Here is an 18,170-nt window from a genome sequence, read left to right on the forward strand (position 1 = left end):
CAATTGGTTAACTTCTAAATTTAAATTTTAGAATTCATCAATAAACAATCTGATTTGAATTTTTTGGATCTATCGCAATAGCAACGCCGTCCTTGTATTGCCGCCAGGTAGCGTTGAAAGTGTACCGGCGGAGGATCACTTTTTGAGGCAAATGTGATAGGCATTTAGTATTAGGAGGCGTTGCTTCTGACGAGTGTATGCCAATCAGACAGCTTCAGATCTACACGGATCGCAAAATGCGCAATAACGAAGTCCACCAGGGCTTCGGGGATGGAGTCGGAGTCGGACTAATTTTGAGGTAAAGAAGTCGGAGTTAAATTCCAAATTCGTTAAAACTCCAAGAGTCGGAGTCATTCCTTTTCCCTCCGAGTCCTTTAAGTCTACCAGGGCTGCAGAGTAAGAATCGGAGTCGGACTAATTTTGAGGTAAAGAAGTCGGAGTTAAATTCCAAATTCGTTAAAACTCCAAGAGTCGGAGTCATTCCTTTTCCCTTCCGAGTCCTTTAAGTCTACCAGGGCTGCAGAGTAAGAATCGGAGTCGGACTAATTTTGAGGTAAAGAAGTCGGAGTTAAATTCCAAATTCGTTAAAACTCCAAGAGTCGGAGTCATTCCTTTTCCCTTCCGAGTCCTTTAAGTCTACCAGGGCTGCAGAGTAAGAATCGGAGTCGGACTAATTTTGAGGTAAAGAAGTCGGAGTTAAATTCCAAATTCGTCAAAACTCCAAGAGTCGGAGTCATTCCTTTTCCTTCCGAGTCCTTTAAGTCTACCAGGGCTGCGGAGTAAGGACCGGAGTCGGACTAATTTTGAGGTAAAGAAGTCGGAGTTAAATTGCAAATTCGTCAAAACTCCAAGAGTCGGAGTCATTCCTTTTCCTTCCGAATCCTTTAAGTCTACCAGGGCTGCGGAGTAAGGACCGGAGTCGGACTAATTTTGAGGTAAAGAAGTCGGAGTTAAATTCCAAATTCGTCAAAACTCCAAGAGTCGGAGTCATTCCTTTTCCTTCCGAATCCTTTAAGTCTACCAGGGCTGCAGAGTAAGAATCGGAGTCGGACTAATTTTGAGGTAAAGAAGTCGGAGTTAAATTCCAAATTCGTCAAAACTCCAAGAGTCGGAGTCATTCCTTTTCCTTCCGAGTCCTTTAAGTCTACCAGGGCTGCGGAGTAAGGACCGGAGTCGGACTAATTTTGAGGTAAAGAAGTCGGAGTTAAATTGCAAATTCGTCAAAACTCCAAGAGTTGGAGTCATTCCTTTTCCTTCCGAATCCTTTAAGTCTACCAGGGCTGCGGAGTAAGGACCGGAGTCGGACTAATTTTGAGGTAAAGAAGTCGAAGTTAAATTCCAAATTCGTCAAAACTCCAAGGGTCGGAGTCATTCCTTTTCCTTCCGAGTCCTTTAAGTCTACCAGGGCTGCGGAGTAAGGACGGGAGTCGGATTCATATTGGGATAAAGGAGTCGGAGGTTCTACAGCTGCTGGAGTTGGAGCCGGTCATTTTCCCGCCTGCTCCGCAACCCTGGTGCCAACTGTATAAATATGGGCTCCTTCTCTCCCAAATCAGATGCTACATCTTGACCACGGAAAGATGATGGATAAACTGTAGACGGGAGCATAACTCTTTATTTTGTAGTAGGTATGATCAGCGAGATCACGCGAGCAGTAGGAACTTTATTGATTGCACGTTATCGCTGCACTGTAAAAAAAATTCGGAAACGTTTCTGAGTATATCGTGCAGCTGCGGTTCATGAAATTTTCAAAAACGTTTCTGAGTATTTCGGAATTCTCTTTCTATAATGTCCGAAAACGTGTCTGAGTATTTCGGAATCCTCTTTCTGTAATGTCCAGAAATGGGTCTGAGTATTTCGGAATCCTCTTTCTATAATTTCCAGAAATGTTTCTGAGTATTTTAGAATCCTCTTTCTGTAATTTTCAGAAACGTTTCTGAGTATTTCGGAATCCTCTTTCCGTTATTTCCAGAAATGTTTCTGAGTATTCTGTGCAGCTGTGGTTCATGAAAGTTTCGAAAACGTTTCCCAGTATTTCGGAATTCTCCAAACAATTTTCAAAAACGTTTCTGAGAATTTCGGAATCCTTTTTCCGTGATTTTTTCTAAAAAAATAGTTCTTTACTATAGTATTGCATGCCATATCAGTGTCAATTCTTTCATATCTAAGAGCAATGAAACAAGCAATTTTAGAATCATTCGTGGATTTTTTTTTTCTGAATTTCTAATGACAAATAGCATGGTTAACAGCATAACATAGATCCTACCTTTAACAAAATGAAGTGTTCTGTTTCCGCTTCCAGTTCATGCGCGATCTCTCCGTAATCAAGCTATACATTTGAATACTTAAGCCCTAAATACCAAAACAGGTGATTTTATGATTGTATTCAAACATCATTCGGTGATTTCAGGGTACTTTGCCATCAATCGACAGCATTTATTTATCAAGAATTTCCTCCTACCCACCTTTAGTCAGAACCAAATTATTTCAAAAATCCAGGGCTCACGCACCTCTGAGTCACGCCCCAGTCTAAAAAAACTCGTCCAAGTGTTTGCTAGAAGGATCAGTTTGCTTTCTAATTATTTCACGATTCATTAGGTTTTATACGATTACTAGTGAGCAATGGGGTCGTTTCCCAAATTTTAAAAGTATTTTTTTCTGAAAGAACATGCTTAAAAACAAAGGATTGGACGATTTTTTTTAAATAATTTGGCTAAGTTCAGTATTTAAAAAAAAATATTGTAGTCGGTGCGTTTTTATTGTTTACGCTTCTGCCGATGACATCACAAATGATGAAATGACATTCACTGATGCCATTCACGGATCATAATATTTAATTTGCATCTTTACTCATATGTAGTGGCAACGCTATGTAGTGGCTTGATAGCAAGCTTAGAGCGCAATATTTAATTCGCTTCTTGATTATCATGACGTCTAACCGTTAGTGGACAATCGACGTTAAATCCCGGTTATTACAAATTTGCCATTTCAACTGCGCTTGCGCGCGGACATAGCTGATTTCAAAGATCTTGCTAAAATTAATTAAACATTTTTAATTTGTTAATAAATATGAGAAGGCAACAAATAAAAATTAGAAATCACAAAGCTTTCTCTGATTTAGTTTTTAGGTCTCGGTAACGATTGAGTTTTGAGTCTTAATTATTAATGGATTCGGAGTCTGATTTTTCTATCAAAGGCCCTTTTCAGGGCCAAATTTTCAACCTCAGAAGAGCGTACTAGAATTGCAGCATCGCTTCTAATACAAAACCAAACCATTAACCTAAATAAGTATCTATAATACAGCTGTTTATGCCTAACGTAAAATATCCGCAAAAGACGAACATCTGTACTCATATTCCAATCAATTTTGAAGTCACAATGTGTTTTACGTTTACGTTAAGTAAATATTTTCAAACCTAAATATTGAAGTGTCATTTTTAGCTTTACATTATAAAGATTATCAGGTATTCATATCCGTAGTTTCATATAATATATCTCGAAATCGCTGTGAAAATATTCTAATCGCATTCATTAATTTGTTGGGACTCTAGCTCAACCTAAATATAAACAAGCAACACAAAATCTTAAAACAGAAAGCCCAAAAAGCTAAGTCCGCGCGCAAGCGCAGTTGAAATGGCAAATTTGTGATAACCGGGATTTAAAGTCTACTTTAGTGGACATGCGCAAAAATACATCATTTGTGACGTCATAAAGACCACGCCTTGTTTTCAAAATCGGACACTTAAAAAAATTAATTAAAAATTGAGCGTTGGGAAAATGAAGTTTTTTCTCACTCCATGTTATTTATTTATTTATTATTATTTATTTTTTTTTGCTTATTCTATGAATTTCAGTGACTAAAAGTAGTACTTTTGACTTAAGGAAACAACCCCATTATTATTGGATTCCCCCCATTTTGCTCTATATATGTACGGTCTTTTCTTTACAGATGTTTCATGACATTTTTTTATAGATTTGTTCGAAGGGGACATCATCGTAGATCGAGTATCCAGTAGAGACCCAACATTTTTGCAGGACTTAAGAAGAACCTCGCTTCGACATCGGAGGTAATTGCATTAAAATCTAAATTCTGCGGAAGAAAATCGTGAAAAGTATTTTTTCGAATGGCTTCACTTTAAGGTTAAAATTCGATTTTTAAGATTAAAATTCGATTACTTAAGGTTAAAATTCGATTTTTAAGGTTAAAATTCGATTAATTAAAGTTAAAATTCGATTTATTGGTTTTTAAGCTAGTTGGAGAATTGAAACTTGTAATGTGTATTAACTACTAGAGTTTGATAATGACGTTTATACATTTTAACATACACGTCATGCACAACATTTAATACATTTTCTTTTGCTACTTATTTTGATTTCATTCCATTAGGCATTGATTGAAGAGTATGTCCATTTTTTTTAAAATGCTATATCATTGTAACCCGTATTATATTTGGTAACGTAACATTGGTGACGAGAGTAGCAGATCAAAAAAAAAAGTACCGAAAAAAGTCAAGGATTTAAGTTACTTTCGTCTCAATCTTGATATATAAAAATCAATGTCCTGAGATAACATATATATATATCAACGCACAGCCAATACCGCTGAAGCCGCAGACTTGAAATTTGGCAGGCATATCCACATGATTACGAAAGTATCCACTAAGAAAGGATTTTTCGAAATATCAATTAGTTCAGGAGAAATTAATTAAAATCCCTTAATTTCAATGAAATTAAAACCTGTCATTGAAATTTAAATCCCTTATTTTCAGAGACGTTCCTCCATTCAAATCATTATTTAGTACTTCATCTCAACTTTTGGTCGAAAGCGAATTTTAAATTTGATATTGTTTTTATTTCTCACGTGATTCTACGAGGCTTTTCTCAAGTCAAATAATAATGTTTCTGTCTTTTGCTTTCATTTTTTCAAAACTAGAAGCGAAGTTTTTAAGAACATCATCACAGGCGGACTATCCTTTTGAATTTAGAAGAGTGCAGTTTCCTGTAAAAGTTTGTTTTGCAATAACCGTTAATAAGTCACAAGGACAGACATTAAAAGTAGCAGGGATCGATTTTGGAGAAGACTTCTTTTCAACACGGCCAATTTTATGTAGCTTACTCCAACGTCAGTTCATCAAGCAGCTTAATAGTTTTAGCACCAGGAAAAAAGAAAAAAAAAAAAACTAAAAATGTTGTATATAAAGAAGTTCTTGCTTAAACACAGGTATAACAATAAAATGCGGATGGCCTGTGTTTGCAAAGATAATCAATACTTTAAAAGGATCGTTAATAACAGTTAAAGATCGGTTAAGGACAAGGGCACATATATAAGGAGTCCAGGGGCCCCGGGATCCTCCCAAAATTAGAAAAAATTATGGATAATTATTATAGGGGATTTCGAAACTAGGTGCACCAAGCACTGTTAACCCCTGCTAATTCCATTACCCGAGCAATTCCGGGTACGGGAATGCTAGTTAAAGTATATTTTTCTGAAAATGAATTGGTATTCTCATTCGAGGTTTCAGTGTTCATACGTTCAGCCAAGGGCGCCCATATAGGGGGGCAAGGAGGGATTGAGCCCCCCCCCCCCTTGAAGTTGGAACTTCCTTGCTTTTGGTACTTTTTTCTTTGCAAAAAATGTAAAAACATTTATTCTCCAGCCATTAATGAATAAGTTATAAAAAATGAAATACAGTGAAACCTCAGTAAGTAGTCGACTGGTTAAGTGGTCACTCCGCTTAAGAGGTCATTTTTCTTTGGTCCCGACAAGGTCTCATTCACAGTAATGTAAAATGATCCTCCTTTATTGGTCACCAAATTTAATTTTACCCGGTTAACTAGTCACTCAAAAAGTTGTTTTCTAAAATTCCTTTTTCTTATCGGATCTTAGAAAATAGTGTCGGACTTGGTTGAAAGGCTGTTTGATAGTCATTTTTCCTTGAAATCTCGATCCTCCGTTCTGGTCGTTCAAAGCATACTTCTTGCTGTCACTCTGCCAAGTGCCAAGAATATGAATCTAACTCCTTCCAGCAAGACAGACAAAATCTAATACCTGGAGAAAGTTAGTCAGTATTTAACATCCGTTCACAAGGAACAACAAACAGAATTTAAAGCTTGACGTATGTTAGAAGAGTTCTTTTCCGTAAGCAACAACTTCATGAGTCAACATTGAATGATTGTATTAATGTACCGTAACTACATTAAAATAAGTTGTTCTTTAGTATAAGTAAGAGAAAATAAAACAAAGTAACTATCATTAGTATTCCCCCCCCCCCCCCCTTTTTAGTATTTTCACTAATTTATAGACATTGATTACATAAGCTATTGTTTTTCTCACAGAATTCTACTGATCTTTATGAATATTTGTAAGGATTTTTTTTTCTTCCTCAACTTCCCACTCCACATAAGTAGTCACTCCGTATAAGTGGTCAAAAATTTTTGGTCCCTTGAGTGACGACTTAACGAGGTTTTACTGTATTTCAATGACTCTAATCTGTCCCAAAATCGGTTTTCATGGAGAAAATACCCTCCTGTCACACGGGGAAAATATCTGAGCCCCCTTTACAATTTTGCATATGGGCGCCCTTGCGTTCAGCAATTGCGAAAATGCGTAAGAAAACATAAACCTTTTCGAAAACCATCACTAAATATTAAAATCCTGAAAGTGGGGCTTTAGAAGAAATTGAAAAACTGTATCACAGAGCTCAAAATCCGATGGCGTTACCTGAATGCAATGTTTGAACGCTTGTTGTATATAGTACTCAAAACTACAGTATGCTTAAAAAAAAAAAAAAAAAAAAAAAAAACACGTTCGATTATTGGTTGCTTTTTGTAGCCAAATAAAATTAGCAAATATTTCATCTAACTAGGGTAATTTTAAAGATGTGCCTCTAAACTCTCGATTATCCGTGGAATTGGATGGCACAGGTGCAGCGGATAATAAAAATCGCGGATATATGGCAACAAGACTAAAACGAGGGACAAATAAAGTAAAAATTGTCTTTCATCAAATACTAAGCTGTACTGATGCATAATACTTTCTACAAACAATGAAAATAGATACAGTACAGTAAAAATGTTTTGTATTTTTGTGAAACAGAACTTAGCATCAATATAGAACAAGTGTATATACGATGAAGGAAACACAAAAAATATATAAATAAAACAAAAACTACTGAGATTAAATTTGAAAATTTTCGACCAAAAAAAAAGGCATTATTATTTTTCTTTTTGCTGCGAAAATTCATGTTCCTGATTGTTAACTGGCTCGTGGATAATCCGCCCCGCGGATAATCCGATCGCGGATATTCGGGAGTTCACTGTATTATACCGTTTTTACTCCACCACGCACGAAATATGCAACGAACTTTGGGCCAGTATTATTGGAAAAAAAAAAAAAACTCCATTAAAATCTGTACCTGAATCAATCATAATAAAGTTTTGCATAATATTTTTTACAGAGAGGTATTGTGTTTGTCGGTGAGCGATATTTTTTAATATTTTTTTCTTTTGGAACAATCAAAAGTTGCACACACAATTTTTATCAAAAACGACGTTTTTACTGCAAAATAAATTACTGTCTGACCACCGATTGAATGGAAAGGCAAACTTCCGGTTTACAGCGGAAATGGACGCATCTATTACTTTTCAAGGATGCCAGCATTTGCAGATGAGCGTTAGCCTCCAAATTAAGCAGAGTCACATTGAAATTTACAAAACAACGCGCATAAAATGCATGCAATATACCGACAGCACGCTCATCCCATTAAGATACTGCAGTTTTGTCTTTATTATGGACTCCTCAGTCTGGAATAGGGAATGACCGAGCTGGAGGCTCTACTTCTCTCTCTCAGCTTTTACGAGATGACATTCGTCTCCAGCTCGGTTATTCCCTATTCCAGACTGATGAGAACACAACAAGGACGAAACTGCAGTCTCTGGATGGGATGACTTGGCTGTCGGTACATTGCATGTAATTTCGGTCTCAACCTTGACTTAGGGTTTGTAAGTTACTGCTTAATACACGCATCAAATTTTTTCGTTTCCTCCCTTATTCAGATCAACCAGCATAAACTGGAACGTTTGTCAATTCTATAGCCCTCTTTTTCACTGTTAAATATTTTATTAACATTTATAATTTGCAGGTATATTTTCTCGTTTCAGTTAAGCCAGGGATGACATCCCCCCCCCCCAAGTTCAATGGCGCAAAGTCCCCCCCCCCCCCCCCCAAATTTTGCTCAACCCTCTTCCCCCTTTTTGTTTTTAACTCTTTTTTATTATTTATTTTTTTAAATAATTTTTATTTTTTTATTTTTTTATATTTTTTATTTATTTATTCTTTTAAATATATTTTATTTATTTATGTATTTAATTATTTTTAATTATTATTATTATTTTATTAGAAAATTTCTGTGCTACGGCAATGAAAGATTGTGAATGATTGAATGATGTGCTACGTCCAACAAAACTAAATAAATAAAATAAAAAATAAACAGAATAAAGTAAAATAAAACAAATACTAATTTAAATTAAAAATAAATAAATAAATAAATAAATAAAAAGCAATTTTAAATATCCCCCCCAAAAATTTTGATGGCGCAACTTGCGCCATAATCCCCCCTTGTGGGCACCCCTGAGTTAAGCTTAAAGTTTAAGTATTTTTTATGGTAATTCATCACATGATCCCATGACATTGTATGCGTCCTTTAAATTGGCTGAATGCCGTTTCAGTTTCTTGACTTGATTTGATTTGACCTAATCGATGCTGTAATCTTGATGCTATCTTAGCACTTATGGCAGTCCCTCTTGATGTGACTGAATTATCCTGATAAATATGTTAAACATTATCTATTTTGTATATATGTAAATAAAAGTATTTATTTTAAAATAATGAGTCATGAATATATTGCTGACATTTTAACTTAACTTGAATACCAAGGAAAATTCTTCACTAATTAGATCAAACTTGGCATACTTGGAATTTCAACTTGACACACTATTTTTTTTTTTTTTGAGCAATCACGATTGCTTATTGTTCTCATTTGACTGTTTTTGGCATCTTTTGATTTTTCCCACCGCCACCCTCCGCACCATCACCGTCGACGGGCTCCTCACGATGCTGGTCCTATAGCGAAAGTCGTCTCCAGGTTGCATCTATGTCCTACACACACGCGCATACATACACAACTACACACACACACGCACGCACACACAAACACACACATACACACATATACACCTACACACACATACACAAACGCATATACACACGCATACATACAGATACGCACACATACACACACAAAAACATACACACACATATACACCTACACACACATACACAAACGCATATACACACGCATACATACAGATACCCACACATACACACACAAAAACATACACACACATACACACAACTACCCACACATTCATGCCTGCACACAGACACAAACACCATATGCCTACACACATACACATACCCCCCCCCCACACACACATTCATACACACAACTATCCACACACTTATGCCAGCACGCAGACACAAACATACATGCCTACACACACATACACATACCCCCACACACAAACACACACGCCTACATACACACACTCGTGATTGCGAAAAACATAATTTGAATTCAACATGTCAAAATTCAAATTAATTTTTCTTTTTTATACTCACCCAGGAAAGGCAACTGGAGGAGACATGCCCGAAGGCGGAAAGGACGTGCAGCTACAGCCAGAACTGATCGATTGTGGCCCCATGCAGTCATACCTTACGAGATTGAGGCTAACTTTAGCGGTAAGTATCGTTGATTATTTCTAATTCTCCAAAATCCTAACGACATCGTGCCCGGGAAAAATAACACAAGAATTCGTTGACCCACATTTTTTTTTATTTTTTATTTTTTTTACTTCGATAGAAATGATTTTCCCAATGTATTTCCATTCATATGAAAACAATAACTCATTTATTTTTTCCTAACAAAATCTTTGAATTAGCAGGGAGTCACTCTCTTGGCTGCACGAATCTTTTTCTGAAATGCACTTAAATTATTTTAAAATTTTATATCAACATTCCTCAAATTAAAGCTGTAGTATTAAATTATGCATGCTTAAAGGGGTGAAATTGATATTGTCTTGGTCCATTTAATTATTGAAATAATAGAGGCACATTATTTTCTGGTTTGTCCCCAGGTTTTTTATGTCTTCTGGCCTGGGAATGTGTTCAATTATTACAGGTAAAAAGAAGGAATTTCGAATCGGTTGCATAGAAACACTGTTTATTCTCCCTATTTTGTTGGAATCCTAAGTATTTTGCATTTCTGATTTGCTTGTATAATTTTGAAGTTCTAAACTGAGGTATGTGCAATATTTTTGCTGTCTCCTGGACAACATTTCTGCTTTGTATAAAAAACTTGTTTTAATCATTCCTGCTATGCGTATAATTTAATTAAGAGATAAGAATAAAAATAACATATATAAACTTAAATGTAATTCCGAGCCTTGGCAACAGGATCTGTGTTAGTAAAAAGTCAACTCTCCTGGTACACAAAAATGTCACTCTCCTGGCATTTTCTATGCCAGACCAGCAAAGCAAAAAATGTAATATGGTTAAAGTGTTTACACCCTCTGTTTTTCTCATATTATGCTTCTAATAAAGACTCAGTATAAATTTCTAAAAATATTTTTGAAGCATTTTTATTTTTAAAGGATTGATGATCAGAAATTGCCAGGTTTTTGGAAAGTCGCCCTTATGGCTAATTTTTGATTAAAACAATATCAAAGCACAGTTAGAGATCACCGACCTAGAACGGCCCGTTTGGCTTAATAATACTGGTTTGGTCAGTGAAGCCTCGAATAAAGCCTGAAGCAGTAAATATCCACCAATTACATGGGGGGAACGAGTTCGTTCAATCTGCGGGTTCGAAAGTATCGTGGTCACTCGCTTTGCAGTTACCACGAGTAAATTACTTCTCCTATAGCGTCAAATTCAAATTGCATAGGTGGAAGTGTCTGGTGGTGCCATCTGTTGATGGTTAAGCCAGTTAAAGGCCTTTTGTATTAGGGGCAATGATGGCCTACCTAGAGTGCCACTTTACAAGTGACATGAATAATGAGTGAGCGACGAGCAACTTTAGGGAGAGTTGCACTGCAGTTATGCAGAAGTCGTGACGTTCTACGACAAACGTTCTGTCGCTGTCGGAATTGGGATGAGTCCACTCTCACTGATTGCCTCTGCTTACGTTTTAGGTGAGCACAGGGCCCTGTTCAAGCAAGCCATGCGGTACTGGGAGAACGAGACCTGTGTCCAGTTTGTGGAGCGAAGCCCGTCCCTCCATCCCGACTACATCGTCTTCACAGAGAGGGCGTGCGGGTGAGTGTGGAAACTTTCTTCTCCGTAGTCACACCGAGACCTTGAAGAACTAGATTTCGCCTTAGATCATTGAGACATAGATACGGCAAGTGGGAGTGGTTGTTGAAGCAGGAACCTTCGCGGGGGAGACCACGCGACTGCGATCTTCCACGGAAGACGTTTCACCAGAGCTGTGCTAACTCTAGTAGGGATTTGAACAGTCGTCGATTTTAATTTGTTTACCTTCTGCCTGAAATGTTTTTGTACATTTCTTTTCTGTCACCCGCAAGCGCATAGCTTACTGATTCATGGATAAGTGTTTTTTCCCCCCCAATTTCTACAGTAAGTTGTTGAGTTATGCCGATTTAAAAATGGCTCTAAAAGTTGCGCTCATTGTGAAGTAGAGTCAGCATTTCACGCCAAGACCTTAAAGGTCGTAGTCACGTGGTACACGGCGGCGAAATTATTTTGATGTTTACCCCCGGAGATAAGACCTGTCGCCTTTACTCCTGCTTCAGCGCATACAATAGCGAATGAACGGGAGAGCTCGTCCATCTCTCAATGGTCTAAGGATTCCGTAAGCGAACGGGGCTGATGTCATACATATAAGTCGCGTGAGTTAAGTGAGGCATAACATGTTCTAAGTATAGACTAGTAAATGAATCTACCTCGGCTCCCTCACATAGTTTCCCAACTGATTCAGAAGTACACTAGGACCTTTCAGCTTTGACTGATCGGCTAAGGATTCTGGCTCCTGGTCTTTATAAAGAAACAGAGAGTACGGGGCCACTGGCATGGACGGATACAAGGGGGGGGGGGGCGATGGGAGCGATCGCCCCTCCCTTGAGGGGCTCTACTGGTATTTTTGCGACATTGAAGTTCCAAAATTATTTTTAAGACAGTCTGTGAAGAATTTAAGGGAGCTCTCAGCCAGAAATGTTTTGGAATATTTCAAACTTGAGCCCTTAAAACTGCAATTTTATATCATGTTTGGTAACATTAGAGGGTGGAATAAGGTTCAAACTCTTTCTTCTTCTAAATTTTTGAAACTACTTCCTGAAATGTGATTTTTAACGATATTCGATTATCATAGGCAGATAGGGCCCCTTACTATCTAATTTTTTCAAAGTTGAAGTTCCAAACACGCAATTTCGCCCCTTCGTTGAAGAAGTTCTGGATCCGTCCTTGGACACTGGAGTGCTGTTGATGACTCCTACTATCTAACTAAAAACTCGCCAAGGGCCATCATTCTGTAAAAAATGCGAAACATTTCTTGGAACTCGCTCGAAGTTATGTTGCAAACAGCTGTCCGTTTCGCGGGGAAGTCAACCGTGAATTTTATGTACACAGAAGAAAAGGAAAATTCATAATTGCAAATAAATAACGTCGGGTGAAAAGCGTGTTCACGCAGCGTATCTAAACTCTTAGTACATTGTCGCAAAAAATGTGTAAAATATCAAGATGTTCAAGCGAATTAACTTTATTTCAGCGAGGCTGTAAATGAATGGACATTCTACAGCTTGGTGCACAAACAAAAGGCTACTTAATCATAAAGTATCAAAGAATGCTGTATTCTCATCTTTTTAAAGCAAATTTCGTTTTTCTTTCTTGTAAATACTGCTACGTCGCTGAGAAAATATGTAAGGAATAAAATAAGATTCAATTCTCTATTGTAAACTAGAACAAGTTTTACTGCAATTGCTAGAACAAAACTTAAAAAAAAAAAGATAATAATCATAATTTGTCGCTAAAAAGACGAATGGACGTATCTCACTTTTAAGCATTTTGCAGAAAACCGGTTTAAAGATTTCCAGTTTGTTGTATCGCTTGGGAATCGCCACCAGTGTGAGGGACTTTTTACTATTTATTGTAGAGATACGCCCGTTGTTCATATTATAAAATCGACTTTGGATATTTGTATGGTGGTTATAACTCATTTTTCGATTTTTCTTTTGAGATACGCCCATTCGTCGTTTTAGCGACGAATTTATTACTTTTTTTAAGTGTATTTTTTATGACTTAGAACATCGCAAGGATATCGTTTATGAAAGCTGTACGCTGAACTTTAAAATTTCATATTTTTTGCAACTTTACCACATACAGTTTTTTGGAAAAGCTTTCAGAACAGTTCCCACACTAAATACTGCATTCTTTTCGTGTTTAGTGTTCTTTTAGCAGAAGTATTTAATCATGAAATTTTAGCGAATACACATTTTCTACTAAGAATCCTTTTTGATGCAGTTTTCACAAGAATTATAACCATAATTTCACAATTAACCAAGAACTACACGGAACTTGCTTGTGCAGAACCATTTTCAAACTCAGCAGAATAAAAACGACCAAAGGCTCGAAGCGATTCCATTGTTCCCCAGCCCCTCAAGAAAATTTCGATCCTCTTGGTACCCTCGAACAAGAATGACAGCCACTTTCGCTGTTCCCTTGTCAATAAAAGAGCGAAAAAAGTTTTCGACCCGAAAACTTTTGAAACCCATTCTTCGCCGTCTCAACAGCGCGCTCCTCACCCCCGCCTCCTTCTGGAGAACGTTTGAGAGTTTCAGATAAAAATCTGGCGAATAATGAGCGAATGCCGATAAAAGGTTCCTCATTAGAATTCCGAATCGGAAGCGGATATGCGGAATCGATTCTTCGTGGAGCGGCCACTTCCGTGCCGATGTTTCCAAAACTCTTTGGTCGTTTCCGCAGAGTTTTGCACAGTCCTGCATGACACCATTTTGTGACCCAATCGAAAAGACAAATGAATGCCTACGGTTTTCCGCTGCATCTAAAAGGATGGCGAAAATGGACTGCAGTCGAGTCCCGACTTACGCGAGGGATACGTTCCAAGACTCCTCGCGTAAGTCGAAATTTCGCGTTGTGGAAAAATATGTGTATACAATTTTTTTTAGAAGCATACCAAATTCTTTTAGACATTTATGAAGTCTCAAACTACTTTAAAGCATTCCTCAATTATACACTAGAGTTTCTTACATAAAAAACTTAACTTTTACTGTATTTAAAAAATAAAAACTGTTTTATTTAAGATGAAATACTAAGATGCACAAAATGAATGATCAACGGAAGGGAAAGACATAAAATAAAACAACACGGTATGCACAGTATGTAGCTATTTTAAAATGTTGCACTATAATAGTACTGTACAGTATACAGTAACATATTTATTAGTACGCATGGAAGATTCAATCATATTTATTGTCGCACTACCGTCGACGTTTTGTAGCTGTTCAAGCATCTCGAGAATGTTAGCTCCCTCCCCCTCCTCCCCTTTTTAATCAGAAACTTTCTTTTTCTTCTCATTTTCACTAAATATAGATGAAGGTGCCACTGAGGTACCATTATATTTCATCAACTTTAATATTTCAAATGAAAAAAATTAAATAAATGAATGATGCTGAGTGACTGACAATCCCCCAGTCAACTAGTTTGATGTGAAAACTTTCACTGTAATTGATGCCTAAAGGAGTGTAATAGTATTCACGAAATCAATATTTAGTGGCTAATAACGAAGCCGATATATAAAAATTCGTATTATAAACGAAAAATTCACGTTATAGACGAAAAATTCGCGTTAGCTCTAAAATTCGTAAATCGTGAAAAATTCGCATTATAGCCATTTCGCAAAAGTTGAATCGCGTTATAGCGGGAGTCGACTGTATGTCTTCTTCAGTCTGAAAATGGTTCACAATAAAAACAACGCGTGAATACAATAAGTACAATTTCCGAAAATTAAGATGTTCTTTTAAGAGTCGGTCCTCCCTTAACATTACTACACATTACTTACTTTAACCTTTCTGCACATGCTCATGTCTTATTGTTTCAACAGTAATTTATATAAGGAGTGAATGCTAAAATTTATAATTACTACTTTACGGGGGAGAGGGAAAACTTTTGTCTTTCGCATAGAAATCATAGGACGCGCGCTCTGTTGAAACAATATGAGTCGGACTGATTTTTAGATGAAAGAGTCGGAGTCGAGGGTCGAAGGTTAAAAATTCCAAGAGTCGGAGTCGGTCATTTTTCCTCCAAGTCCGCAACTCTGCCAGTGCTTGCGGAATCGGAGTCCAAGGCTCTAAAATTTCCAGATTCGGAGCAGGAGTCGGTCACTTTCCCTCCGACTCCACAACCCTGCTTCTATACCTTTCCTTTTTGCTTTGAGGAACACACTTAAAAATAGTGGGACACTTAAAAATATGAAAAACTGTAAATCAAAGTTATTCCGAAGGACGGTAGTTTAAAAAAAAAAAAAGTGCAAATGTAGAAAATAATAATAAAACCTTTTAAAAAATTCAACTTCTGATTTTTTTGAGCAATCACGATTGCTTATTGTTCTCATTTGACTGTTTTTGATGTTACGCTGATTTTATTTTCCCGCCAGCACCCTCTGCAGCATCACTGTCGACCGGTCGCCTCACGATGCTGCTCCTCTTGTGAAAACCGTCTCCAGGTTTTCCTTTGTGACCATATCCTACACACACACACACGCATACATACACACACCTACAAACTCACACACCTACACATACACGCACTCCTACACACACACATACACACACTCATGCCTGCACACAGACACAAACACACATGCCTACATACACACACACACGAACGCTTACACACACACACGAACGCTTACACACACACACGAACGCCTACACGCACACACGAACGCCTACACGCACACGCGCGTACACGCACAGCACTTCATACACAACACGCACACACATGCATACATACACTCACATACACACGCACCCACACACATGCGCCTACACAAACACACACGCGCATACATACACACACACGCTCGTGATTGCGAAAAATATAATTTGAATTCAAGATGCCAAAAATTCAAATTAATATTTTTTTTTTTTTTTTTTTTGCAACCACAATAAAAATGGCTGACAAGCGAGGTCCAGTTTCGTGAGAGGCTATTCAGGAATCGATTTTCGGCTCGGCAGAGCCCGTTGAATCGGAAATCCTGATAGAGTACTTGTGTTTTCAGTGTGAGACGCTTGGTTTTGCAGGTAGCTGCGTGTCATGCATCTTAGGGAAAAGTTAGAGCCGCATCAAAGCACAGACCGATTCATCCCCGCCATTTTTGGGCCGGAAAACACCAGCGGGCAACTATATTTTCATAGTTATCTTTTTTTTCCACTCCTTTTTTTTTTTGAGCCTCGCGAAATCTTTACTAATATTATAAAGAGAGAGGGCAGATTTTTGTGTGTTTATATGTTCGAGGTAATCTCCGGAACGACTGCACCTATTTGAAAAATTCTTTCACTATATGAAAGGTGCTTTCTTACTGAGTAACATAGGCTATAATTCGAAAAAATCCGATAATTAGTTCTTTTTTTTATTCAAATTTAGGCCCAAATTTCACGTGAATTGCCTATTATTGGCTATTAAAGGGGTGAAAAATTACTTGCACATATTAATATTTTATATCGTTAAAAAGGGTAGAATTTTCTGCGTTCTAAACAAATTATTTCAATGCTCTAACTTAATTACGGCGGGAGTAATTTGCGTTTTTAGCTCGAACTTTTTTAGGCTTAGCTGAAATTTAGGCACTACTTTCTTCATTAAATCTATCAATAGAAAGTGAAGAAATGGTCCCACAGTTTTTTTTTTGACAGCATTGGAAAAAGCGAGATTTTTTACTCCAGATCTCTGTCGACCTGTGGTCGAAAATATTAGCTTCTATCTTCAAAGGAAAAAAAGTTACAAGCGTTTTTAAATCGATATCGAAATATGTCATCTTGATTCGGATTGTCAACAATTTTATTTTCGTGTTTCCATGGTTACGCTTTTTGAATCCATTAATTCTTTCCATCTTTCTCTTTTCAATTTCTTAAACTTATTTTATTTTGTGTTTCCATCGTTACGCTTTTAAAATCCATCTTTCGCGTTTTAATTTCTTAAAAGTATTTTAATATCTTTCGTCAATGTTTGGAAGGGTAATTTTGCATGTTTTTTTTTCTTTTATTTAAGCCTGGTTGTTGAATATATGTCACTTGACACAATTTTTCTCACGGTAGACTGGGCAAATCCGGGCAACGCAGCTCTTAATATATAAAGATTTGAAAGCTACTGTTAATGTGATTTTATACCTTTTTGTTTGGCGAAACATTTATTATTGCAAAGAAAAAACATCCGCTTCACTCTCAAAAGGGCCGGGTTCCGGTAACGTGGTCGCTTGGCGTGTTAGGCGCTGAGCAGTTCAGTCTAGGATTATTATTTTAAGACAACCGTTAATGTAAGTCATTGTTTTGGCGATTTGTTTTGAAAGATAAGAAACTTTTGATTTGTTTTTATCCAAGTGAAATGTACGACATTTTCTTTCTTTTTATTTTTCCTGACGACAATTTTTGAATGTTCCACGGGATGTTTTTTTTTTTTTCGTTAGACGGATCGATTATGATAGCGTGGTTGCTGGGCAAGTTTTGCGATAAACAATCGAGTTGCAGAATTATTTTTACATATGAAAGATATTATTTGATGTTTTTGTTGTTGTTGTTTATTTGGCGAAATATTTTAAATTGCAGTAAAAACCGCTTCACTCTCTAAATAGAGTTTTAAAGCAACTGTAAGTCTAATTTAACGAAAAAATTTAAATTTCAAAGAAACTTGAATATATTTTTCTTTTTGAAAAGGTGTGTGCGCATTTTATACAAAGAAAAATGATCATTTCACATTAGAGGGGGAGGGGGCGTCAATTTTTTTTATTCAACCGGCTTCCATTAAATTTTTAGCACGGGCATCGCTGTGCGGGTACTGCTAGTTCAAATATAAAATTTGCGAA

The 18,170-nt window shown here is 37.0% G+C and overlaps 2 protein-coding genes across 2 annotated transcripts in view; both read left to right on the top strand.

Annotated features, from left to right (window-relative positions):
- The window catches only part of LOC129226282 (bone morphogenetic protein 1-like), an 85,295-nt gene extending 75,482 nt beyond the window's left edge, over nt 1-9,813 (top strand). The window contains exons 3-4 of the mRNA XM_054860883.1: nt 3,974-4,067; nt 9,684-9,813. Coding sequence (XP_054716858.1) covers nt 3,974-4,067; nt 9,684-9,813 — 224 coding nt within the window. The remainder of the gene's footprint in view (nt 1-3,973; nt 4,068-9,683) is intronic.
- A 1,397-nt stretch (nt 9,814-11,210) lies between these two features.
- The window catches only part of LOC129226283 (tolloid-like protein 1), an 81,094-nt gene continuing 74,134 nt past the window's right edge, over nt 11,211-18,170 (top strand). Inside the window, exon 1 of the mRNA XM_054860884.1 lies at nt 11,211-11,374. Within this exon, the coding sequence (XP_054716859.1) occupies nt 11,211-11,374 (164 nt within the window). The remainder of the gene's footprint in view (nt 11,375-18,170) is intronic.

This window comes from Uloborus diversus, chromosome 7 (genome assembly GCF_026930045.1).
Source record: "Uloborus diversus isolate 005 chromosome 7, Udiv.v.3.1, whole genome shotgun sequence".
NCBI lineage: Eukaryota > Metazoa > Arthropoda > Arachnida > Araneae > Uloboridae > Uloborus > Uloborus diversus.